The following is a 26,413-nucleotide window of genomic DNA, read 5'->3' as shown; positions in this document are numbered from 1 at the left end:
GCAATTAATGTTTCTCAAGGACTCTTAATAGAAGAACTTTGTTCCAATTTTGATAGATTAATTTACCATTGTTTGTTTTAGATATTACAAGGAAGGCAAAAAATTGCTTGAGCTTTAATTAATTATTCAATCTATTCGTAATTATAATTAAAGAAAATCCTTTTCAATTAGTAACAGTCTTTTTGAGTGATGTATGTTAGCCTATTTGGTGATACCTGATATAAATCAGTTGTGATATATTTGCAATTAACTAAAAAAAATCTAATCTATTCATTTTGTTCTTCCAACTTATTTTCCTTGTTTTGACACCTTGATCATTTTACTTTCATCAACCAATTTAACTATATTTAAGTTCTCTCCTTGCTTATTACAATAGGAGATACGGTTGGCGGAGTTAGGTATGCATTTCAGCAGACATGAACAAATAGGTTTTCTTAAACCTATGGTGGTTTAAACAACAGTTATTTCTCTCCCATTATATCATTACTTAAAAAGAAATTTCTCAAAAAATATTTTCCATGAACCAAAAGATTGAGAAGCAAGTGCTAAAATTCTTTCAGAATAGACCTAAAATTGGGCAGATTTTATGTTTTGTCACTGATTCTATAAGTTGGTTTTATTTTAATCTGTAGGATTATCTAATAAAAGAATATTAAATAATTATAAATAGATTTTATTACTAATGTGATAAAAAAAATATAGAGCGCTAATCCATTTTTTAAATATTGGATATAATTTTGAACCAAAGCACCTAACTAACGACGTCTCTGATTGAAAATCAAACGATCCCTTTGCAATTCGATAGCAAAAATCAATATTTAATAAATATATAATTGTAAAAATGTGTAATATTTTTTATTCTAACATCTGCAATAATATTCATATCAATTTTTTCGTTAATTACTGGAAATATTTTATTTGACATCATATCGCCTCATCATGGCATGTGACAGATAATCATTTGTCTGTTTTTAAGAAAACTCCAATGCCTGGATCAAGTTAAGAAATGAGTAGCGATGTTGAAAAATGTTTTCAGGTACATTTTATTTTCTATTGGTAGATAACAAGTTAACCCAAGGAATGCGAAGATGACATATTAAATTATGTTCAAAAGAATTTTAATTTTTTAAAGTCAAAGATTGAAATGGTAAATTTGGAAAAATATAATGTTATGATGGATAACAAATTACATAACTTTATTGATATATCTAAAGATATTAACCCTCAATTTACCTCAACATCTTATTATTCAGTGCCAGAGATATCAAAGTAAATTTGAATTGTTTTATAACAAACTATTCCTATTATAAAGTTCTTAATTAAATTAAAGAATCAGAATTTTAAAAAATTATCATGTATATTTTTTTAGAATTTATAATGTAATATTTAGACAAACTGAATATAATTCATAAACTTTTTTTTTTGATTTTTTGTTAGCAGGGTTGGGCATTAACATGTACTGTATTTAAAATTTAAATACTTTTTATATTTATATAGATATTTTAGATAGTATTTATATTTTAGTAAAGTTTCATTATTTTTTATCATAAATTAAATTTTAAATGTAAATCCACAATTTATTTATTTAAATATTAAATTTATGACCCAAGTTAACAGCACAGTTAGTGAGGATTTGAGTTTTAAATGTGACATGTTTTACTATTATTGAACAATTTATTATATTTTTAACTGCTTTAATATATTTTGTACAGTTTTATCTTTTACAAAATCAATCTCAATACATCAATTAATCATATATAAATTACCTTTAAGGTTAATTGATTCTATTACATCTATTCTCTCCTTTTTGGGCTCTCAATTTGGAATGGTATAAATAATTTTCTTACCATTTATAATCAATGTCTTTGGCTATCGAGTTTTGTATAGGATCAAATACATTCATTCATGGTGTATTTTGCATCGTTTCTCCTTCTCTTCCTCCCTCTCTATTTTTTAATCATAATTGTCACCTATGTTTTAACTGATTAATATGTCTTCTCCATAAACCTTATTTGGTCTCAGCTAAAAACATTGGTCCTGTTCTTTTAACGATGATACCTGGAATCCAAATATCTTTTTAAAAGTCTTTTGCATATATTTTCTCATTTATATATAAAAAAAAACCTGGTAACTGGTGTATGTATAGATGAGGATAAATTGGTTTTATTAAATGTAAGGATCATATGGGTTGAAATTTAAGCATAATTGTACTTGGTGATTGTTTTTTGGTTATTTGTGGTGTATTTCGACAATTTAACAGAAAATCTTGTATTTTAAATCATTATGTTTTTTAAAGTTTGTACTAGCCGCTCTGCTTCTCCTTTAGTTCTAGGGAGGTATGGGCCACTATATACATTTCTAATTAATAATTGAGGATTGGAGGAGGATAACTTATCTCAATTTATTGAAGCAAAGGACAAAACAATAAATGTTTTTAATAAATTCTTCTCTTTAAAAGAGTTGTTTATTAAGTATAAAACTGCAATCCCCTCATCTGCATGTAGAGCGCGTTTTTAGTATAGCTAATGCCGTATTAACTGCCAAGCGTTCCTGTCTATTGGATGAAAATCTTGAAAAACAAGTGTTATTAAAAATTAATAAGAAAAATTTTTTGTAAATAAAAATATCTTTTTATTCACTATATTATATTGTTTTAACTATATTATCAAATAAAACTATATTATTTTTTAATATGGCTAATATATTGTCTTAAAAAATATACGACATTTATTTATATTAAATTAAATTTTTAAAAGAATTTATCATAAAATTTTGAACGAAACGCGTACACGTTCTTTTGAAAGTGAACGTGAACGCGTTAGATTTTTTTAGAAATGTTTACAGTACTAGGTAATATACATTTATCTAGAATATCGATCATTACATTATTATAACATTTTAAAATAATATCCGTTTTTGCTACTGGTATTTTAAACAATAAACGTCTTCTATATTCAAAATGGAGACTGCCGATCCTATGTCAGTTAAAAAATTAATATATATTTTATCTATCAATAATTTCACCTCAAATTTTTTCCGCAACTCCTCTGGAGAATCCCAATCCTTAAAACTTTCTCGCTCCTTTTCTGGGACATCTATCGTTCGAATATATTCTTTCTTACCACGATTCCTTCTGCATACTTTGTGTAAATGTCCTTTTATTCCACAATTATGACAAATTGCATTTAAATTTGGATTAAGATTTATGTGGTCTTATAATCCACAACAATAACAAATAATTTTTGATATTGGTTTATACTTGTCGTGCTGCCCCCTTGTCACTGTTTTTGCAATTTTATCTCCTTTCCTGCAGATAATTTTTTATACGAAATCATTTCCGTTATTTCCATTTAGGTAGCGATTTGAACAGCCCTTTCCCAAATCAAGTTTGGAGTGTTGATTAATTTCATTAATATTTTTTCATTCGTAATTCCCGACACTAATTTATCCCGCAATACTGTATTATACATCTCTTTAAAATCATACGTATTTGCTTTTATCTTTAATTTATTTATATATTCTGTAATCGTATCTCCTTTTTATTGTTCTGTTTTGGAAAAATATCCTCTAGCATAAAACTCGTTTTCTTCTGGTAATAATTTTTAAAATTTAATCATATCATCGTATGATATTTCATCTAATGTCTTCGGTAAACTCAAAGTAAATAATTTTGAATAAATTCCTAATCCAATATTTGTAATGAAAACTATTTTTTGTCTTCTATTTTGACATTTTAAAAATGAATTTCATCTTTGATAAATAAACTTCCATCTCGCACTCCTTTATATTAAATTTCTTTATTTGAAACTGCGCCAATGACATATTTGGCTATTATTGAACAATTTATTATATTTTTAACTGCTTTAATATATTTTGTACTTTAGTTTATATATCTTTTACAAAATCAATCTAAATGCATCAATTTCATACACATTTAACAATAAAGTTGAATACAATTAATTAGGACTGTGCCGATGCACATATTTTTCACCGATCCGATATTTTCCGATATTGCTTCAAAACCGATCCGATATTTTTACTGATTTTTAATCACCCCCGTTTGAACCAAATGTAATTAAGAAATCAATATTTTTTATGCAAAAAATCAAATTATGAATAATTTAATTTTTTTATTTCTACAATTAAGACTATAATAAAAAAATATATATTTAATAATATATCCATTTTATGTTGGAATTATAAAATTGTAATATTTAATATATAAAATTATAATATATTAGATTTTTTTAATAAATATGAGAGCCTCTAGATTTTCTGGGAATAAGTTTCTACGATATTAACTATCTATATCTCCTGCTGTACTGAAGGCAGACTCAGATGATTCCGCAGATAACGCATTTTGCAAAATTATCATTGTCTTTTGTAAAATATTTCCATAATTCAGATATCATATTTAAAAAAATTCTTTTATTTAAAGTATAAATAAAAAAATTAGCGTTATTTGAAAATATTTAAAATAAATAAAACTTTGGGTGTTCCTTTCTATTTTTATAAAAAAAACTTTTAAAATACTATAAATCTATTTTAAAAAAGAAATAAAATTTAAAAAAATTATTTAGAAAATATTATAATAATGTAAAATAAATATACATAACATAAAATAAAATAACAAAAAAAAGAAAAGTAAAAAGATCGGATCGGTTTCTTTACAGGTATTAGCCCGATCCGATATTTTCGGAAAACGCTAAATATCGGTACCGATCCGATATTTAATATCGGCACAGCCCTACAATTAATCATATTATCAATTGTCTTTAAGGTTAATGGATTCTATTACAAAATGTAATCAGGATTAGTCACGATGTATTTTTCTATTTAGATTGTATTTTGTGAAATCATCCTGTATTTTGATTTTTGAGTTATTTTATATTTATATAGTTTTATTTTTATTGATAAATATGATTTTTCAGCAAGATTTTTTCGTTTTTAATTTTAAAGAAATGTTTTTTAATTGTTATTTTTTTACAATTAGGAGCCCCCTATAAAAGGGCAGTGAATTGTAATGATAATAATTCTCTTTTTTTGTTTAAATCCTTATTCATAATAAAGCATTATAATTAATTTTGCATTGAAATTTGACTGGTATTCTTTCTCGATAAATTTTGTCTTCAAATAAGCGGTCACAACCAATATTATGTTTAGTCCCATATTTTTAAGATGAGTATTTACAAAAGTTAAGATGCTATAGAATTAGAAGAGACAATAGATTTCAGTACCAAAATGGTAATTATTATTTTAAGATTTTTTAAAAATAATTATCTAAATTTTTTGTGACAAAATTACGCAAATTTGCACATGCCTATTAAAATGACTTAAATTTAAAAAATATGAAAATAAAACAGATGCAGGCAGACATAAAAAATTGTTTAAATATTAAAAAAATTCTCTTACACAGATTTATTTTTAATAATATTTTATCGGACTTACTTCCAAGGTTAAGACCTGATACAAGAAAATATTTTTAATTTGTCCGACCTATCCAATCCGAGCTAGTAAATATTATTTTAGAAATAGATCCGAATTTGCGCCGAATTTTAAAAAGTTCTATATTTGAATTAATGCGGGAAAATTATAAGGAGTAATAAAAATTGGGAAAACAAATTAATTTAAAATTTTGTCAAAGTTTGAGATCCCGAATCCAAGAGAATGTAGGCTCGAGTCTGATATACTCGACCTCAAGTGTCGTGTGCAGTCGTGTGCAGGACTGTTAAAGATAAAGAGCATAAAATCAACTTTAGAAAGTATTTACACAGTTGGCCGCTATTACGCGCACAAAAAATGAGGCCTAAAAAAGAGTAATTGTAAATATTACTAGAAATAAAAATTGTCTATAGCAGGATAAATATAGCCTTATACCTATATAACCATTCAGTACCCTGGTAAAAAAAGGCGTAAGCACTGTTATTCATAATATTTAATTATCATAGATTTCCTAAGTTTATCATTATGTATAAAAAGTATTAGTTGATAATTAAACCAGGACATTTCATAAAGTTATCATTTATTTTACAAATTAAAATCTAAATTTAAAAAATCAATTTTTTCCCATATTAATTAAGGTTAAAAATGTAAACATCAGAAATGATTTATATTTTAAAACTAGTGAATTCAGAGCCTTTCTAAGCTTTTTTATGAGGCTTTTACTATATAAGGGCATATTTCTTTGTTTTTTTTGCCTTTTTTTGTGATAAAGGTGAACTTGATAAATTTTTCCAAAATTTCACTTTCTGGATTATTCTAGCCTACTTTATTTAAACAGTTCTACGCGGAACTCGAGATAATCTAATTCGAACACATTCATATGTATTGGGGATCTCGGATTTGGACAAAACTTTAAATTAATTTAATTTCAATTTTTTAAAATATTTTTATTAATCCCTTATAATTTTCCCGTATTAATTGAAATCGAACTTTTTCAAATTGGGAACGGACTTGGGCTTATTTCTAATATACTTGATTGGATCGGTTGGACAAATTATAATGTATTCATATATCTGACCTTGGAAATAGGTACTATAAAATCTTATCAAAAAATTAACCTAGACTAGGCTTAAAAATATTCTTTTATAGAATCTGAGCCCGGCAGATTTAATTTTTTTAAAATATATCAATTATGATTGCGAAAATCATATAATGGAAAGTTTTTGATCAAATTTCCAGTTTTCATTTGAAATAATTTCATGGATAATTAAATAATTTAATCATTCAAAATGAAAACCCGACATGGGCAAAAAAATTGAGCCGTAGTATTCTAAACTCAACATCATGTAAAATCACTACGATGTTGTCCTAAAACTAAAGTCACCTCAGACCAAAGGCCAAACAAGCATATAATTCTATTATATAATTTTGAAAATGTAAACATAATTTAGGAGCAGTATAAAAATATGGTTTGAATCGTATGTATATTATATTAATCATACCATACAACGCAATCATATCCAATATATATAAGTTTATTCGTAATTTTAATTACAGAATTGGTTATGTTATGACTTATTTTATAAACCCCTATTTAATTTTTTAGGTCAATTTTTTTTGCTGAAATTTTGATATTAGACCCAGTTCCCTAATGGCGAAATGAAATCGATAACTCAAAGTTGCATCTCTTTCTAATATCAAATTGGTATATCCAACCCAACACACAATGGGCTATTCTATCCTTAATTTATAATAAAAAAAATGGGTGTATTTTTTTAAATAAATTAAAATTATTTTAATCTAGTATATAACATTTTTTGGCAAATGGCATCGATATTGAGTTTGAAATTAATATAATGATTGTTGGATAAAATCTTCCTTAAATCCCGCCTTCAAAAATGATAAAATTATTTTATTTTTTTCACCTTGCTAATAAATTACTTTTTTTTGCATATATACCTTGAAAAATTATCCACATTTTTGTTTACATAATATTTTCATTTTTAATATATTACATCAAATTTTTATTATTTAGGACTCACGAAAGCTTAAAAGAAAAAGAATTCACTGAGAGGCCATCCCTATTGACGTAATGTTAACTACAACTACATAAATATAGATAAACGATATTTTTTAGGGAAATGTTAGAAGTAAACCACATAAAAACCATTTACAACATATTTGTTGCCATTCTAATCGTTTTTAGTTTAAATACAATCGTTTTCGACTTCATCGAGGGAGAAAAGTAATGATGCTATTGATAGAAGGCTTTGTTATAGTAACTTCAGCAGTGAGATATATTAAAGTTAATCTAATGGTCTATTGTATAAAATGGATCTTATATATTAAAGTTAGGGTTTGGAACTTTAACGAAAAACTATCGATTCTGAATATTTAAAAAAAAGTGATTTCGGTTCATTAAAACAAACTTTCTGTCAAAAAAAATTGAAAACATGTAAACACTAAATAAATCCTCATAAATGAATGTAACATTTTAAATAGAACAAAATGGGTTTTTGATTCCGGGTCCTATAAATTTTAAAAAAGGGTTCTAGGTTATGGTTCCAAACTGATTAAAATATGCACATTTTTAATTATTATATTCTCGTTTATTTTACCTGAGACCCGGAACGGCTTATTTTTCGTTCCCATGCCATCTCTATCTCGGCCAAAAAATGTCTCGTTCCCAATTTTCGGAACGTTCCTTTAAAAATAAATATAAAAATCAATTATTTCGAACAAGAATGCAGGGGCCCATATTACATAGTTCTATAAATAATTGTTCTCTATTATAGAATATATTTTAATCCTGGAAATTATCTTTCGACTGGGATCTGTGTAAATGGGTTAGACATCGCTATTGCTGCTAATGGAGTTAGGATTATTCAATTTTCTTCCTTTTCATTATGTTAAAATATATCTTTTTTTGAAACCATTCGAAGTCATATTTTTTTTAATAATTCTATCTAAATCGCTTTTATTTTATATTATTTTACATGCCATATTTTTACATTTAATATCTTCATTCATTTGTAATAATGTTTAAAAGTTATCTATGGGATAATTATTTTAAATTAAAGTAATTGCCTCATTTACTCGCCAAGTTAGAAGATTAGCCCATGATATTTAATAAGCTATTAAAAATTCACAAACTTCTACATTTTTTTTATAATTATATAACTCAAATTAATAACACCTAGAGGTAAATATTCTAAAGAAGAGATAACATTAAATAAATAAAATATAAAATTTTTTTAATTTTAATTTTTTTAAAACATTTATGAACCTTTTTACTAAGTAAAATAGGGCGCTATCGCTACCGCTATTTATCAAAAAAAGTAATCCACTATTATCATCTCTATTGCCACAAATAAAAAATATTGTTATAAAAATATGATTATAATTTTAAATATATATATATTCAAGGTCTGTATTGGGCGGGGTTTCGGGCCACCCAGGGCGGGCAAAAATTTTTTGAAAACAGGCAGGCGGACGGGTTAAAAAAATTTTAAACTACGGGCGGGTTAAGAAATTTAAACAATGTGCGGTCGGGTTAAAGAAATTTAAAATTTTTGTTCAGAAACAAACTAAAAAAAATCATAATTATTTAAATGATGAGTAACAATATTTATTTTTTTATTGTAACAATCGTTTTTTTAAGTTATTTTTATTTTGTAATTTTATAAAATAGGAACACCATGCGTGCTGGACTAGGAGGGAAAAGGGAGTTTTTCGAAGAAACACTTGTAGTTCCCCTTTAGGATTTCGAATTGGATTTTTTGTTTAAGAGATAGGGACTCGTTTTTAATCCCTGTCCTTAATGAAATTCTTCTACCCAATTGATTTAAGAACTTTAGGGATTGGGACCGGGGCTTCCCAATAAAAGTTAGGGGAATAAATTTTATTTTTTATAACATAAAAAAATATTTTTTAATTTAATTTAATTTTTATTTTAAAATTATATTATGAATAAAGAACATATATCTAAAAAAATAATAAATAATTTTTACAAGTTAAAAGATAATGAATCAGACAATAAACTCAAATCTTCAAGTGGAAACAATTTAAATCATTTTCGATAAAAATGACAAAAAGCTAGATTGGATTCGTTGCAATGATTGCGAATCTATCTATAAATATAATAACAAAAGTGGCATTTCCTTCTTCCTTCGGCATCAATGTTCATCTGTAAATTATGAAGATTTTATAGATAATAAAAAAATAACCGGATATTTTCAAAAAGACAATTCTCAATTAAACAAAACCATAAAATCTGGTTGTCAATTTGTAGAGGTGTAATGCTGATTTTTTTTTATTAGATGCTTAAAAAATTGAAATAATGGCCATAATTAAATTTTGTAAGCGGGCTGGGTTAAAATTTATTTATAAATAATGGGCGGGCGGGTAAAAATTTTTAGACTAATGGGCGGGCGGGTTAAATTTTTTTAAAATATTGGGTGGGCGGGGGTCCAAAAACCCGCCCAATGCAGACCTCTAATATATATATAATTTATTTATATTTTATTGCATTTCTATATTGTCATCCCCAAGTCAAGAGCTACTATCAGAAAGTATAAGCTTTGCCGTAATAAATAATCGTTCAACACTAGCACTTTAGTGTTGTTAGACGATTTGGGTCGATTTTTCAAAACGGCCCGATTAAGATTTTAATTAAAATAATATTATGTGAGCATCGAGATTAAGATGTCAAGCATTTCTATCGGCTATGAGCAAAATCTTTAAGCCTACATAATGTTTTCTTGGTTATAATCTTAATAGGGCTATTTTTTAGAATCAACCCGAATTGGGCTATTTAACAACACTACTGTGGTAATAGTATTAAATTAAAATATTTTTTATATAAGAAAGATCTTTAAAAATATTCATTTGAGTATTTTTAACCCTTCGACAAAAAAAGGGTCCAAATTTGGGTTCGGGTACATTAATAAAATCTAAATAGGGCCCGAGTTCAGGGTCCGGGTTCAAGGAAAATAAAAAAATGACTCAAAAAAAATTTTTTTTTCATTCATTTATTATTATTTCAATATATACACATTTAATTTATTTACAAATAAAAAAAAATGAAATAATTTATATTTTAAATGTTTTATTCTATCGCACAATCATAATATCTTCTAAAATACATCCTTGAGATTTACGCGTAAATTAGACAATATATATTTCAAAGATGAAAATTTACGTTCTACACTTGCCTAAGATAGTTATCTTTATAATACATAAATTATTGTACTTGTGTCGCCATGTACAACAATGACGATTCTAGACAAGATATATAATTCTGAATATATTGAAGAATTTTCTTCTCTGATTTTTAAAATATTTGTATCCTTATATATTCTCTTAACTTCTGAGAACTTTTCAAGATGCAATAGGCATTTTTTGATCCTCCTTTCTAACTGGTGATAATTTGTTTATTTCTCTATCTAAAAGTAAAATTTCAAGATCATCAATTTTGCTATCATTATCATTATTATCACTACAACTAGTAGGTATTGTCTTAGCCTCCAATATATTGTAAATAATGGAGTTTTGGGTATGCCATAAATCCTTAAGATGGTCTTTAGCTATTTGTTTTTGCTCAATACTCAATAAAACTTTATATCGAGGGTCTAAATATATAGAAGCATATACAACACTATTTTGCAAATATTATTGCTCTCGAATTTTTATATTTTCTAATATTCCGTATGAAAAAGGACTAGTAAATCTTTTTAAATCTAATCGGCATCTAATCCATATGCCATAAAAATCAGATAAACATAATTGTTCTGATTGTAATCTTAATGTTATTTTTAAAGGAACTAATACACTAGTAAGGTCCTTTATTTGGTGCCAATCATCTTCCGACAAAATGACTTCACATTCTCTTATAATAAAATCATTACAGAAATCTTTCAAACTTAATAATCGTTCTAGCATCATATAAATTGAGTACCAACGTGTTGTGCAATCTAATTTTGCCATTGACCTTTTCATTGATTTTAATATTCTTACAATTGTGGGAGTTCTTAGATATTTTGCAACATCCCTTGCTTTATCAATGATAGTTTTAAAGTGATTATTTTTTAGGCAATCATTTGTAGAGTAAATATTAATACCTACACTAGAAAATTATCTATGATATCAATCTTTAAATAAAATGGAAGTCCAGGAAGAAAATTTAAAGAAAAAAAGATAAAATAAATCATCAGGGACGAGGAACCCTCATTCTAAAAAAATGGGTTTGGGTTCAGTGAAAAATCTCTGAACCCAGTTCGAGTTCAGGGTTCGGAGACCAGAAAAATAATGACTTATTAAAATTAGTTAAAATCATTTTTTTAAAAAATTTATTTTAATTAATTTAAAAATTTTTACATGACCGATTCTTAAATATAAGAAAAATATTCCACGAAAAATGATCAAAAATTTTTTTTAAAAAATTAATTTTTTTTTGAATAAAAAACAATTGTTTTATATGAACTCTTTTATAAATAAAAATCGCTTAATTACATGTTTTTTTTATTATATTATTTTTATCATATAATTTAAAATAAATAAAATGAAAGTTTAAAATAAAAAAATAAATTTTTCAAAATTAAAAAAAAAACTTGAACCCTGAACCCTAAATTTTAAAAAAGGATTTTATTTCAGCGAAATATCGAGGGTCCGGGTTCTCGTCCCTGTAAATGATTCCACCAAAAAAACTGATTAAAATTTTAAAAAATTTATATTATTTTTTATTTTTGAAATTTTTTTATGACACCTAGATGTCTAGAACCCTTGGACCCTCCACTTTTTAAAAGGGTCCAGGTTCGAGTACATTCAAAATACGAGGGTTCAGGAGGGTTCGGGTTCACATCCCTGGTATCTTAGGATTTATAAAATGCGTCTAGAAGATTTTTTAATAGTAATATTTATTTTAAAAAAAGTTTTTGATCTGCCTAGGATATCCTGGGTTGTTATAGTATTATTTAACGTTACCAGCTTATCAAGTTGCACTTTATCCAGATAATAAAGACAATAATTTATAAAATATTATCATTAAATAGATGAGTCTGAATGATAAAATATGATGTTAATATTAATTATTTATTGTAATTTTTAATTTACAAATATAATTCAATAATATCTTATGGCCAGTTGAAACATATCATGTTTGGACTGGAGAAAATCAATCTTCACAGTAATTCATTTAGCTTAAGAAAAATATTATTTTTTTATCGAAATTAATATTGCAAATTTAGGAAAAGGAGGTTCCAATTATCATTTTCCAGCGAATATGCGATATGATCTGTAAAATTTTCTTCAATCAATTCGATTCTTAAATTTTGAATTATTTTGAAAACTAGATTTATAATGCATATTTTTAAATATAAATTCAATATGATCAAAAGAGCAAAAATGAGGAAATATGACAAAAATTGACACAAAATTAAAGAAAGACTTAAAAAATATATATTTAAAAATAACTAAAATTTAAAGAAAAAAATACAAAAAATATGATAAATAAAGATTAGAAGTCTAAAACGGGAAGGTTTTACCCCTCCCACGCTTGCCGAGTATTGACATTTTTTCGGGCGAAATGAGCAAAATGGGCTTATATTCATTAAATTAAAAATTATCTTTTTATTTTATAATATTATATATTTTATGAGTTTATATAAGAATATACTAATAAATAAAGGGCCTATCTATCAATCAAATAACTTTTAATGATCGAGTGGGCGGACTCAATAAAATTTTCAAAATAAAAGGACTGGCGGGTGAATTTTTTCAAACTACGGGAGACCTCTAATTAACGATTTTCTTTTGTTGACTTTTTTACTTTTTCGTTCAGACCTTTTCTTGAGTCTTTGTTTCTTTTACTTTATTGATCCGAACCTTTTCTTTTTTATTGGAATTTAATTTCATTTATTGATCGTACTTTTTTATTTTATGGGAAACCCTGTTATGTATCCCATTACTATTTTTATTTGTGTGTTGTGATGTTAGTTCAAATAAATTTGAAGGTGCGGCACTTTTTTAAAATTTAGGCCGGGCCAAAAATATTGACCTTTACAGGTTTCTGATTAAGCTTAATATTAATATTTTGAAATTTTTCAAGAAAACTCCCCCTAGAATAATAGTTTTACCTTAAGCACCGTTCTAATTCCCTACATTTTGCTACTAGTTTGAAATTACATTATACAATTTTTACATTTTATTAGATTTGTATGGGATTTTCAACTGATTACATATTCTCTGGGACAGTTTCCACATGTTATCGTTATTTGGTGTTGCTTGATGATATCCACCATTCTTATATTATTTCCTATATTTCGTTTTTGGGTTTTATGCCATATGATCTACATGGATAGAAATTCGTATACCCAAAATACACCTGATAAAGACTCTCATGACACTCAAAATACTTTACATTTGAATCAAGATAATAAATTCCAAAGGGATTATGATTACATAGGAGACTCCTCTGGGTTAAGAATGAGAAATATACACAATGATTTGGATCGCAATGGTAATAATAATAATAGTGCAAACAATAATAATGATTGGGTGCATTATCCAAATACTGATCCATCTACACCTTTGGGTAATAAAAAAAGATTCAATGATGAACGAATTTTTTTTGCGATAATTGAAAATAATGTGTAATAAAATGATGTAAATTAAAAGTCTGCAACGCCCGTCCGTTGCTTAAGATTTATAACTTGCTCACCCTTTCTTGCAAAGAAAAATTTAATCCGAAATTTTTAAATTTGAATCCCTTTTTTCAATTTAACTGAGTTTTGTGAAATCTTCGCTTGATTATTATACGGTTCTAACTTTTCGTTTAATTTTATCAAAATTTTACGAAAATAGCACAATTTTTTTAAAAAATATTTTTAAAAAGGTACAATTAAGTTTAATTAAAATAAATAATCAATATGTATAGTATATATAACTCGTCTACTAACCAAAAATTTATACATTCCAACAAATTTTTAAAGATATTTTACATTTTAAAAATACCTTTTTGTTCTTTACCATGCGTTAAAATTTTTATTACCAAATAAAATAAATAAAACTATTTTATATTTGTTATAAACTTAAAAAATGTTAATCAAAATTAGAAAATTGATTTTTAGATAAAGTTGATATAAATTATTCTATAAAGCTATAATAATTATAGATTTGTTCATTTTACTAAATCAATAATGACTTACGAATGAACAGTCGAAAACGCCACATTTTAATTATTCCAGGCTTTTAAAAGATTCCTATGACGTGGGAATTTTAGATTTCAATTCTTAAAACCCTAACAGACTCCATATCCCCTAATTTATTTTTAAAGAAACTATAATACATTATAATTTAGAAAGTAGTGGGGTCGACAACGATTCAAATTTTAGCAAAGATGCTTCAAAATCACTCGTAAAAGTATTCAGGACTCTTAAAAAGTGCAATTTCCGGAATTTAGTTTGCACGTTTTGGCTTTTTTTATATGTCACCTATCAAATTCTGTTTTTGGCTATACCAATATATTTTATTTTAATGATTTACGATCTACCTCCAGCCTCATCATTTCTTATTATGCTTGAACAAGTTAATTATTATATTTAAAAATTGCATGTTGGGGCATTTAAACTATATTGATGGGAGTTTTTAAGGGTTTTTGGTCCTTAAAATTTTTAAGAGGGTCCCGGGCTCAGAAATTTTTTTAAAGGTTTCATTACAGAACGTGAACCCAATAAATATGTGGGTTTGAGTTCAAAAAAACCTGGTTTCAGTCCGCAGACTTAGAAAAAAGTTATGAACCAATATTTTCATTCTTAATATTGATTAAATCGTCGCATGATGATTGGAGTGCTCTACTTGACATTTTAATAAGGTTGATTCTAGCTTTATAAATTGAGAGATATTTTTATTATTTCAACTTTATTGTTTATTTTTGTCAATACATTGATCCAGTTATTTTTTAAAATTTTTTATAATATTAATAAGAATTAGAAATGCTGAACCCCAAATTTTCTTTTATCAATTGGTTTTGTAGCTAAAAGATAATGATTTGGAACTTCTTGACATTTTAAATTAAAACGTAATTAGAGCACTAAAATAATCAAGCTACGATGTTATTCATTCATATTTTTGGGGGTGTCATTTTTTGACTGGCAAATGACATTCATAAATCGGGCTGTAAAGTTATATGAAATTAAACAATTATATTATTTTCGCTATCAATATTGATATTATGATATAAAGCTCCGTTTATTGATGAAAGTTCATTCCTTCGTGCACGAAAACATTGTCAAAGTTAAAACACTCGAAAAAGGTTTTTTGACATTTATTTTACTTAATTTATTATTTTTCTTAAAGACCTTAAGCTAAAGAAACGCCTTTTAACGTCTCAGGATATTGAGGAAACCACTCCTAATTTCTCAAAATACTTATATTTCCTATTCGCTCCTACATTAATATACAGAGACAATTATCCTAGGTTTTTTTAAATAAATGTTATTCAATAATATTATATTTCTTATTAAAATATGGACCCTGAATGCAAATTTTGTCTGATATTCTAATCATTTTTAATTGTGTTTATCTTATAGAACAAATATAATCAGATGGAACTACGTTGTATCGAATTTAGCACAAGTTCTGACTTGCCTTTTCTATACATATTACATATTTGTAAGATTCTGTATACCGGTTTTCAAACATTTTAATCAAGATCACTTGACTCCAAAAGTAAAATTGATTAAATTATTTAAATATCATGTCTGGTATTTTTATTCTTTAATTCCAATCATATCAAATATTGTTTTTTAATTGAGTGTCATATCTATTCCACCAGTATTTATTCGAAATACCAATATATTTTTTTATAACAAAATTTTTAATATTTTATTAATTTTGCTAGTCTAAATATTAATCTCAGTATTCTAGGGTTCAGTATAAATTTTCAATTCGAAATACCAATATATTTTTTTATAACAAAATTTTTAATATTTTATTAATTTTGCTAGTCTAAATATTAATCTCAGTATTCTAGGGTTCAGTATAAATTTTCAGTATATTATCTTTTTTCAATATTTATCTGTCAAGGGGAGACTGGGGCTAGTTGACCCGATTTTTGTAAAATCCGCTAAACTCTTGTTTTTTTAGAGCCTTGTAAACATTTTTAAGAATGTAATAATATTTTTGAAACTTAATTTTTTTAAGAGTTGAAATTTTGTTCAATACGCCTCAATAGTCAGGTTAGGCAAAGCTGAGGGTTTTCTAAACCATTAATTTTTTAGGATATAATGAATTGAAATAAATTTATTATTATATTGTTCAAAATATCATAATACTTTTAAATTGAAGCTCATTATATATAAAATTAAACATATTTTGGTTAATTTAATAAACATTTTGGAAATATAATAATAAGGATCTTAAGGAGAGATTATGCTTAGGATTAATACTAAATACCAATCATACACAGCCATGAAATTATCTTTCCACGATTTTAAAATATTTTTTCATATTAACTGCCATAATTAACATGTATGGGTTAGCAAGTCCCGCTAGCTCTAAATTGACTAATCATGATGAAAATAATATCTGGAGAAAATAAATACTCATAAAACTTTCTCAAATTATAAAAGAGAGTTAAAACTTTGCTATAAAATTTAATTTATAATAATTGATTATATAATTAAAAATTAAAATTCTGTCATGTAAAAATCTTTTGAATTTTACATCAAAATTTTATTTCTTAAATAAAAATTTTAATAGTTGGTTATTTCAAAACATTTTTTGTTTATAGATGCATACTAATAAAAGCTATATTAGGATAATATTTAACCCTTATAATCTATTTAATTTTAAAATGCGATTAATGGGTTGCCAAGTCCCCTATATATTTTTCAGTAGATTTATTGATTTTTATCAGTAAAAAAAAGAATTATTATTTAGCTTACATTACCAGTAATGTGTAATATGAAACTTGTCTTAAATTGGAAATAAATAAATTCTGACAGATACTTACTATAAATAACTTAATACCGTTGCGTCATTTTTCATAATTCGAACTTGCAACCTGAAGCAGTGCCATATTTAAAGTTTGCCAGCCTGGATAATGGCTATGAGTGGCGTAAACTATTTCTAATTTTGGACTTCACAGTGCTGGGGAATGCATAGTATTATGTTTACGCTTAGGATGTCAAATTGTTTTTCCTTACACTTGTGTTTTGGATAAAACGACAGTCAATTGAATGGCTACCATCCCTCCACTGTAAATTCAGTGGAGGAGAAGCATCCGGCATCAAACAATCAATACTATATTAGACAAGATTTTCAATATAGCAGGGCACCCACCTACATTTAACACGTAAGACTCAACGCAGCTGACTGTAAGTCAAGGCATTATTACATTCTCATTCAAGGAAGGAAGAAAATTAGCTGGGGATTATACATGTATTAATGTATGTGCCAGCAATTCCCTTCCGGAATGCATTATTTAAACGGAGATACGAAAATTTAATAAATACCCTCCTTTAACTAATATATTTTTTGCTTGGTAACGACCACTTTAAGGAATTTTGGCCCTGCACCTATAAAATTTTAAAATTCTTCGTACTTAGAATCTCATTAAAATCTAGAGATTTTAACAAGTGTTTTTATCTAAAACAACAAATCTAGTCTCTACTCACAGTTCAATGCCGCCATGACCTATATATTTTTTTAATGTTTATTTTTTAATTTTTTTTTAAAAATGTTCATTTTCAATATTCTTAATAATGTGCATGTTTTATATGTATTAAAAAATAGTTTTAAAATTATTTCCACTAGGGGTGTACCGATACCACTTTTTGGAGGCCGATCCAATCCGATATTCCCGATATTAAATTGATATCGACCGACTACCGATCCGATGCCATATCTAATTTTTTGTTCTGTAAAGATACCAATGGTTTTGATTTTTAATATAATTTAATTATGCCATAATTTATGTCATTTAAATATTATAATGATCAGTTATATTTTATATCCAATTCAATTGCAATTCTAAAATTATATAAAATATTTTTATTGTTAAATCACTTTTATATAACACAAATCTATATACATAATAATAATAAGTAATAAACAAATATATTATGTAATTTGAAATAAATATTTAAAATAATAATATATATTTTTTTTATCAATTATAATTTTTTTTTTAATTATATAGACTTATCTTAATTGTAGAAATAAAAATATTAAAATAAAATTAAATCCATAATTCGATTTTTGCATAATGGATTTTTAACTACATTTGGTTCATAGAGGGTTGGTAAAAATCAATATAAAAATCGCATCGGTTGTGAACCAACATTAAAAAATATCGGATCGGATCAATGAAGAATATGTGGATTGGCACTTGTTAAAAAATTTTAGAAATAGGAAGGAAAATTTTACAACGCCTTTTTTCTTATCTGTTCAGAAATTTATAGTTCAATGCATGGCTTATTGTAGTTCAATGTTTTTATTTATGCGTTAATCATTATTTTGGGTACCAAATTGAAAGTGTTGATCGATACCGACACCAAGTATTTATTCTTCCTTACCTGTAAATCAAATAAGATATGGATAAAATTTAGGTAAAAAGTATATATCAATTCAAATATATGATTGATATCGGTGAAAAAGAGTGGTTTGGTGTCCTAATTAATATGCCAATTTGTATAGTTAAGGAGATGTGCCTTTATTTACTACGTTTCAAAAGTAAGATCAGAAAAAGGTACTAAAAATTTCGAAAATACATTATTTTGATAATATATTTGTCATTTTTAATCATAGACCATGATTTTGTCCGTATTCGGTTCCATGTTACCCGGAACTATGGTGCTAATCATAGCGTTTTTTGGTGTCCTGCATTCCTGGTTAAATGCTTTTGCTGAAATGCTCAGATTTGCCGATAGAATGTTTTATAAGGTTTTCAATGAATTTAAATAAATTAAAAATATGCCAAAATGTTTTTAACATTAACCTTTATATAGTGACCTTTATGACAAATTGACTACTTTTGAATTTGGCGAAAAATAACTGCCATGCTGACTAATTATATAATTACTCCAATTCAGCATGTAGCAATTTATTGAAATTGACATTTATATAAAATAAATTTAAATATTTCGCTTTTCATGGAATTTGATATATTTTTTAAGGTTATTTAAAATTACTTGCAATTTGTTTGTTAATCTTATAGATCTATTTATTCTTCATTATATCAAGAATTTTTAATTTGTATTCTATCGAAATATATTTTTATAGGATTGGTGGAACTCTACATCGTTTACCCAATATTACAGAACGTGGAATGTTGTAGTTCATGATTGGCTCTATATTTACGTTTACAGGGATTTGAGAATGGTTAGATATTTTTATATAGAAATGAATATGAATTCTTTATTAATTCAATTCTACATGTGAAATTATAATTTTCCAATAAAACCTTCAAAGGCAATCTGGTAAGGTAAAAATATGGTCAGGTCAGGTATTGTGTCCTAGCGTGAAATACCTTTTTAACCAGTGTTTTCAAGATATCATTTAAATATATAATAAATTAGGTAAGTATAAAGATTGGTTTTGGTGGGCCATATTATTATTATAAATAAAAATTTATCTATGCTTAATTTAATTTGTTTAATGAACAAATTGAACAAGTATATAAAATTTAATTTGTTAATAATCGTTAAATATACTTATTTTTTTTTTTGAGAAACAAATTTAAATAAAAAAGAGCAAATAATTTTATAACAATAGAATAATTAGGATTTTTAATGATAAGTAAAAAAAATCAACTTTGGAAAGGGTAAAATATAAATTAACAAAAATAACATCGGTTTATGATATTTACTAGGCAGTGTTTAACTAATTGATATTTTACTTATTTTATTTTTCATTTGGTTAAATACTGCCTAATTTGGTTATAAATATTTGATAAATCGTAATTTTTGGAAAGCATCTGTGGTCTAGTCGATAAGAGAGTCGCTTGCCAATCCGATGGTTTTGGGTTCGAGCAAGGATCATATTTTTCTCTGAAGTCAACTTGGTGTTTCCGTCCTAGGGGCTATGATATATAATAGATCGGAGGAGGCGACCGCATGATTTCACAACTTAATATATAAAAAATGGATTTTATTGCATTCTAAAAAATATTTAGTCGTTGTTTAACAAATTAGGTTGTGTTTTAGAAAATTTCTATATGTTGTTTTGGCAGTATTTATCATTAACCAATAATAACTGGGGTATTAAAAATATGCAGAATTTAATAAAAAGAGATTTGGACATTTAAAATTGAGTGATTATGCCTAAACCAAATATGGGTTAAGGCCTTGAGCTAGGATTAGTAATATGAGATGGCTATGATTTTTTTGGGCAGTAAATTTAGGCAGTATTTATAAATTAAGCAGTAACAAATTAAAAAAAGTTGAGCCTGTATTTATTTAAAAATTGTTTAGTATTTTATACAAATATTTTTTTATTATAAGATACTAGTTATAAATTATTAATATCAGCTAAAGAAAGGTCCTCACAATATATAATTTTTATTAACTAAATACTCATCATTTTTCATTAATATTATATGAAAATTAACATCAATTATAAAAAAGTTAGTAAATACATAAAATATTAAATAGAAATGGATTATTTAATTGAAGTTTTTATTGCACATTGTGCTGTAAAATATATTAGGTGTATTAATAATTTTAATATTGTATGACTAGTTTTGGGGAAAAGGACTTAGCCGGCCATTGGCAATGTTAGCTGTCTTTCAAATATCAGCGCTGGCTCACGAATTGGTAATAGCGGTGGCCTTCAGATTTTTTTATCCGGTCTTACTCGTTATGTTTGGGATTATTGGATGTAAGCTTTTAATATCAAATATTTTGTTCATTAAAAACTAGACTCCATTTTTATATCATATTAGATAGTTTTAGAAAGTATTTTTTTGAGTTACATCTATATTTTATAAATGGATTGATTTAATCGAATCATAAGAAAAAAATTCAAAATATTTATTTTCTACTTTATTTTATTTTTATGCATTAGAGTTTATTGAACAATGAATTTTAAAATTTGATGATGTTTTATCTATTTTATTTATTTACAAAATTTGATATAAAAGTGAATAGCAAATATTTACCACCTCCTGATTTGTTTAGCATCATTTGTAATGTTCAATAGGCAAAAAAGAAACAATAGGGAGAAAATATTATATTAATATTTTTCGCGTCACTATCTGGGACTATTTATTAATGATGTTATTGCCAGACCGGCAGAACTTTAAAATATCACACCAAGAGTAGAAATAGTTCGCTCATATTTGTTATACTAATTTATAAAATGAAATTTCGCTTCAATTTTATTAAATATTTTATTTAATATTTATAACTATTGGAATATATTATAAAATAATGTAAAAATTAATTAATATTTAGCTGAGATATAGTCATCTAAATTTTATTTACTTAGAGAAAATATTTACACAAAATTAGATTAACCTTCGTTAATACAATTTAACACTTTTTATTTAATTACAAATAATTAAAGGTGACAATACACACTCTCTCAATATTAATTGGGCGGATATTTTATTCCCCCTAAACAAAATTTAATTGTCCATCTCTCAACTAAATACTACTTAGTTTTTTATATTTTAATAACTCATGCATTCCCTTATATTAATTGCCAATATTAAATAAATTTAATATCATCCCAACAAAATTTTACTTAAGAATTTATATAGCAGTTGAAAATGGTCTGAGCGCCACCTGCTTGTTAATAAGGCCCTAAGTCTGGGTACACGGGTCGAGCCATATTTTATATTTAAATATACCCGTGTCAGGCTTAAAAATGCCGGGCCATATATTTTAAAATCGAATATGTTAAATCGCCATTATTAGCTATAAAAATTAAAATTAAATGTAATAAATTTTTAAAATATCCGGGCTGGACCGTGCAAATGGCACTTTTGCAGATCTGATTTATATAGTAATTATACAAATATACCTGGAAATTTTGAATAGATATTTAAATTAAAATTAATATATCGAAGATTTCTTTTCATAAATACTAAAATTTCTGACTTATCCAAGGTCAACCTGCATTGATAGGCTGTCAATATCATCAGCTTCTCTAAAAACAGATTCTGATGTTACACTTGTGACAGGTTTTGCTATATTGATGAGCAAGTTTAGAAAGATTGGGACATCTATAGCAGTTCACAGCCCAATATTTTAAAGGAATTGATAATTATTATTTATAGGGTTCCTTAGATAATTTTCAATTTCAAGGGATACATGCAATTTTCTTGGTATTATTAATTAAACTAGACTCTTCATTTGCTTTACCAGTAGAGCATAAGATCCCCTCTGACAAATTTAATGCTACAAAGGAGATGTAGGATCGGTTGTTTTAATAAGATCTATTCCGAGTTTTTATTTCCTTTTTTTTTATAACTTTGGTTAAGAGTTTCTTTTTTTTTGTTTCCTTTTTTTTTCTTACAAATCCTTTTTTTTACTTGTTTTATCTTTAATTTTCTCCTTATACAAAATTATTACACCAAATACTAAATTCTGAAAACTAAATTTTTCTCTATTTCTATTTTAAAAAAACAATATTTTTACAAACCTTTTTAAAAACCAAAAAAAAATCTTTTTTTAAATATAATAATAAAATCCTAAATGATAATCCTATTTATTTTTTTAATGATATATATATTCCATTATTATAATAATAATTATCAGAGACCTGTTTAATTTTTAAAATATACCCAGGCCAGGCCGAATTTTTTTTTTTTAAAAACCTGGGCCGGGCCTGAAATTTTTTTTTTAAAAATACCTGGGTCTATGGGGCCGGGCCGTATTTTTTGAAAAAATTTATACAACATGAATTATTATATTCGTCCATTAGATATGATTATAATGATTATATATTATGATTAATATAATATTTGGTGAAAGTTAACACTAGCTAACACTCATAGTATCTATTACATAATATAATTATAGTTTTCCGCCATGGAATAAATACGCAAAGGATAATAGGTAATAAATACATTATTATATAATATATGTTATATTTTTTATTAATTAAAATATAAGTTTTATTTTTTTTATAAATACAATTAATATAGTATATTCTCAAAATTATTTACACAAATTTTTTATAGTATCAATTTGTAATATACTAAATGTCTGTTTAAAATAAAATAAAATATGTAGTAGTGTTGCTAAACGGCACGGCTAACTCAGTTTTTTATCCAGAAAAATATTATGCAAGCCTGAAAATTTTGCTCATAAAAGGAGCAAAGGTCTAGACATATAGTATCGAAATTTCGAGGCTTAGTTAATATTTTTTTGGCAAAATATTGAGTTAGCCATTTAAAAATCGGCTCAAAACGAGCCGTTTAACAACATTAGCTAATATGGCTTATTAAATGATAATACTCGCCGAAAAATATGATAAAATACCAAATAGATAAATTTTTTGTATATACCAGGTCGAATATTATATAAAAAAATTAATATTCGAACCGGGCCTAAAATTTTTAAACCCGGGCCGGGCCGTAAAATATTTTTGAAAAAAAAAATCCAGGCCGGGCACGAAATTTTTTAATCAGGGCCGTGCAAATGGTACCTCTGCAGGTCTCTGATAATTATTATTATTTTTTTACAATTACTAATTTAAAAATAAACAAATATATAAAAAAAAAATAACCAACCAAACCAATTATTTTATATAACAAAAAAAAACTAATACATCAATACTAACTGACTGCCTACAGCACCCTCAAACTAAATATGCCAGTTGAATTGGTTGCTGATATTGATGGGATTTCTTCCATGTCTATATTTTAATTTTCTATTATTAATAATAATATATAAATAAATTAAATTTTTTATGTAAACTGGATGAATTAATTCACAAGAGTTGATGTCAATGCATTGTCGAAATAAATTTTGTCTATAAAGTATTAATTGCATTGAAAAATGAGGATCTAAATTTGTTACTAAAATAAGTAATTTTTCCAATAAATATCAGAGCTCTACAGACCCGTCTCCTGTTTAATTTTTTTAAATATACCCGGGGGCCTGAAAATATAAAATAGGTTGGGCCGTGCCGAAAAACATATTTGAAAAATAAAATGGTGTCTCTATAGGTCTCCGATAAATATAGATATATTTTATACATTGCATTTTTTATAGTCTGTGCTCGTAATGATTAGCAAGTTCTTTTTTAAGTAATATAAATGGAATAACATACTAATTGATGCATTTTCTCAACTAATATCTTTTATAATGGCTGAATTAATAATAAAGCCAACTGAAAATTTTTTAAAATTAAGACGCCATTTTATCGGATCATATCGGAAAGTTAATAATACCGGCTGATAACTGAGACTTTATAAAAGATGAATAATCGTCCAATATCGTTACATCCCTAGATATTTTTTTAATTTTCTTTATTTAGAATGATATATTTCGGTATCATATTGTGGCCTGAGTTTTAGAATGAACTATTTACATCATTTTTTTAAATGGTTTAATAGAGATATTTAAATCAAGAAACAGGGCCGTAGCCAGGAATTTTCACTTAGGGGGGCCAAGTGCTTACTTATGGGGGGGGGGGCACTATTTTTTTTAAAATCAAACAAATAATTACGCATTCATAGAAATTTTTTCCTATTTTTATTAAAAATTTAATAACAAAATAATACTATAATATGAATATACAAAACAAAATAATACTTAATATGCATATACAAAACAAAATATTACTATAGTAGAATACGGCGATTTTTAAATTTTAATATAAATGAACTAAAAGATAAATTCTGCGTTATTCTTTTTTCATACGCTATTAATACTAAATTTTGTTTACGTTTATCCTTCAAAGACTCTCTACTGCTCGATAAAACTCTCTTTAATGTAGAGAACGAGGCCTCACAAGAAGCCGTTGATATTCCAATGATTATCGCTGCTGAGTAGCATTTATATAATTATTTAAATGCATGATTATATTTTTTTTTATACATAATATGTAAGATATTTTCAAAATTATGATTTTCTTTAGCTTCCGAAGCTAGCAATCCTTTTGCTATCTTCATTTCATGATGCAGTGTTTCCATATTTAAGTTTAACAGGGATTTTAATGTGGCCATTTTATCTGATAAAAAATAATCAGGGTCAAGGGGGAACAATGTATTAAAAGATGAAAAAAGATTAAAATCATCTTCTGTAAATCGGTCTAAAAAACGATCCACAAAGTTATCTATAATTTCATAATATATCCTTTTTAAAGAACTCCAATTGGAGTCTTTTTCACAATCGAATTCTAGTTTGCTATCAACTAAAAAATCTTGGAAATTTTTAGGCGTTTTACGTACCCGTGATGATTTTTGGGGAGTGAGATTAAATTTTGATAAAAGTTTTTCAGCCTTAATCATAATCAAAGCAAAAGAATTATCACTTCTTTTATTTTTTAATATATTGATAGTAGAATCAATACAATTTTTAGCATCCACTAGATTAGTACCTACTGATTGTAAATACTTATTTAGTGGATCTATTGTAATTAATATCTCATAAATTATGATGGCTAATATAATGTAATTTATATTAATACATTGAGATAAAAGACCAGAGGCTTCGACTGAATCATGAATTGAAACCTCTGAATTAAGAGTTCTACTTCACCAATAGCCTCAAAATTCTCATAAATAATGCAAGATGTTTCCAAATGACCAGTCCACCTCTGGTCTAAAAGTCTCTTAAGGGTGTGGCCTGTATATTTACAGGATACGTTAAAACGCCTGAAAAAATTATACAATGCATTTGATAAATTAAAAAAATTATAAATAATAACAATATTATTATACCAATTTTGAACCACAAGATGCAACTTGTGGTTGAGCAATGTATAAAAGGAACATTTTTATTAATTTTTTTTTGAAGAA

The 26,413-nt window shown here is 26.0% G+C and overlaps 1 protein-coding gene across 8 annotated transcripts in view; it reads left to right on the top strand.

Moving 5' to 3' along the window:
• Positions 1–895: 895 nt before the first annotated feature.
• The window catches only part of LOC135927206 (sterol O-acyltransferase 1-like), a 45,596-nt gene continuing 20,078 nt past the window's right edge, over positions 896–26,413 (top strand). For 3 of the 8 annotated variants that reach the window (XM_065463162.1, XM_065463157.1, XM_065463159.1), the window contains exons 1-12: positions 897–1,036; positions 1,079–1,269; positions 7,478–7,531; positions 7,580–7,687; positions 13,650–14,032; positions 14,798–15,024; positions 15,682–15,751; positions 15,796–15,916; positions 16,029–16,167; positions 19,249–19,383; positions 19,723–19,821; positions 21,180–21,318. In XM_065463162.1, the coding sequence (XP_065319234.1) occupies positions 1,007–1,036; positions 1,079–1,269; positions 7,478–7,531; positions 7,580–7,687; positions 13,650–14,032; positions 14,798–15,024; positions 15,682–15,751; positions 15,796–15,916; positions 16,029–16,167; positions 19,249–19,383; positions 19,723–19,821; positions 21,180–21,318 (1,696 nt within the window). In that variant the 5' untranslated portion in view covers positions 897–1,006. Of the gene's footprint in view, positions 1,037–1,078; positions 1,270–7,477; positions 7,532–7,579; positions 7,688–13,649; positions 14,033–14,797; positions 15,025–15,681; positions 15,752–15,795; positions 15,917–16,028; positions 16,168–19,248; positions 19,384–19,722; positions 19,822–21,179; positions 21,319–21,580; positions 21,674–23,465; positions 23,502–24,241; positions 24,271–25,353; positions 25,461–26,413 lie in introns of those variants that run through there. The other 5 variants (XM_065463155.1, XM_065463156.1, XM_065463158.1 and 2 more) reach the window with 4 other exon arrangements.

This window comes from Gordionus sp. m RMFG-2023, chromosome 3, assembly GCF_954871325.1.
Source record: "Gordionus sp. m RMFG-2023 chromosome 3, tfGorSpeb1-WG-v2, whole genome shotgun sequence".
In the NCBI taxonomy this organism is placed as follows: Eukaryota; Metazoa; Nematomorpha; class Gordioida; order Chordodea; family Parachordodidae; genus Gordionus; species Gordionus sp. m RMFG-2023.
The sequence above is the reverse complement of the archived record's forward strand: the minus strand, read 5'-3'. Positions and strand labels throughout refer to the sequence as shown.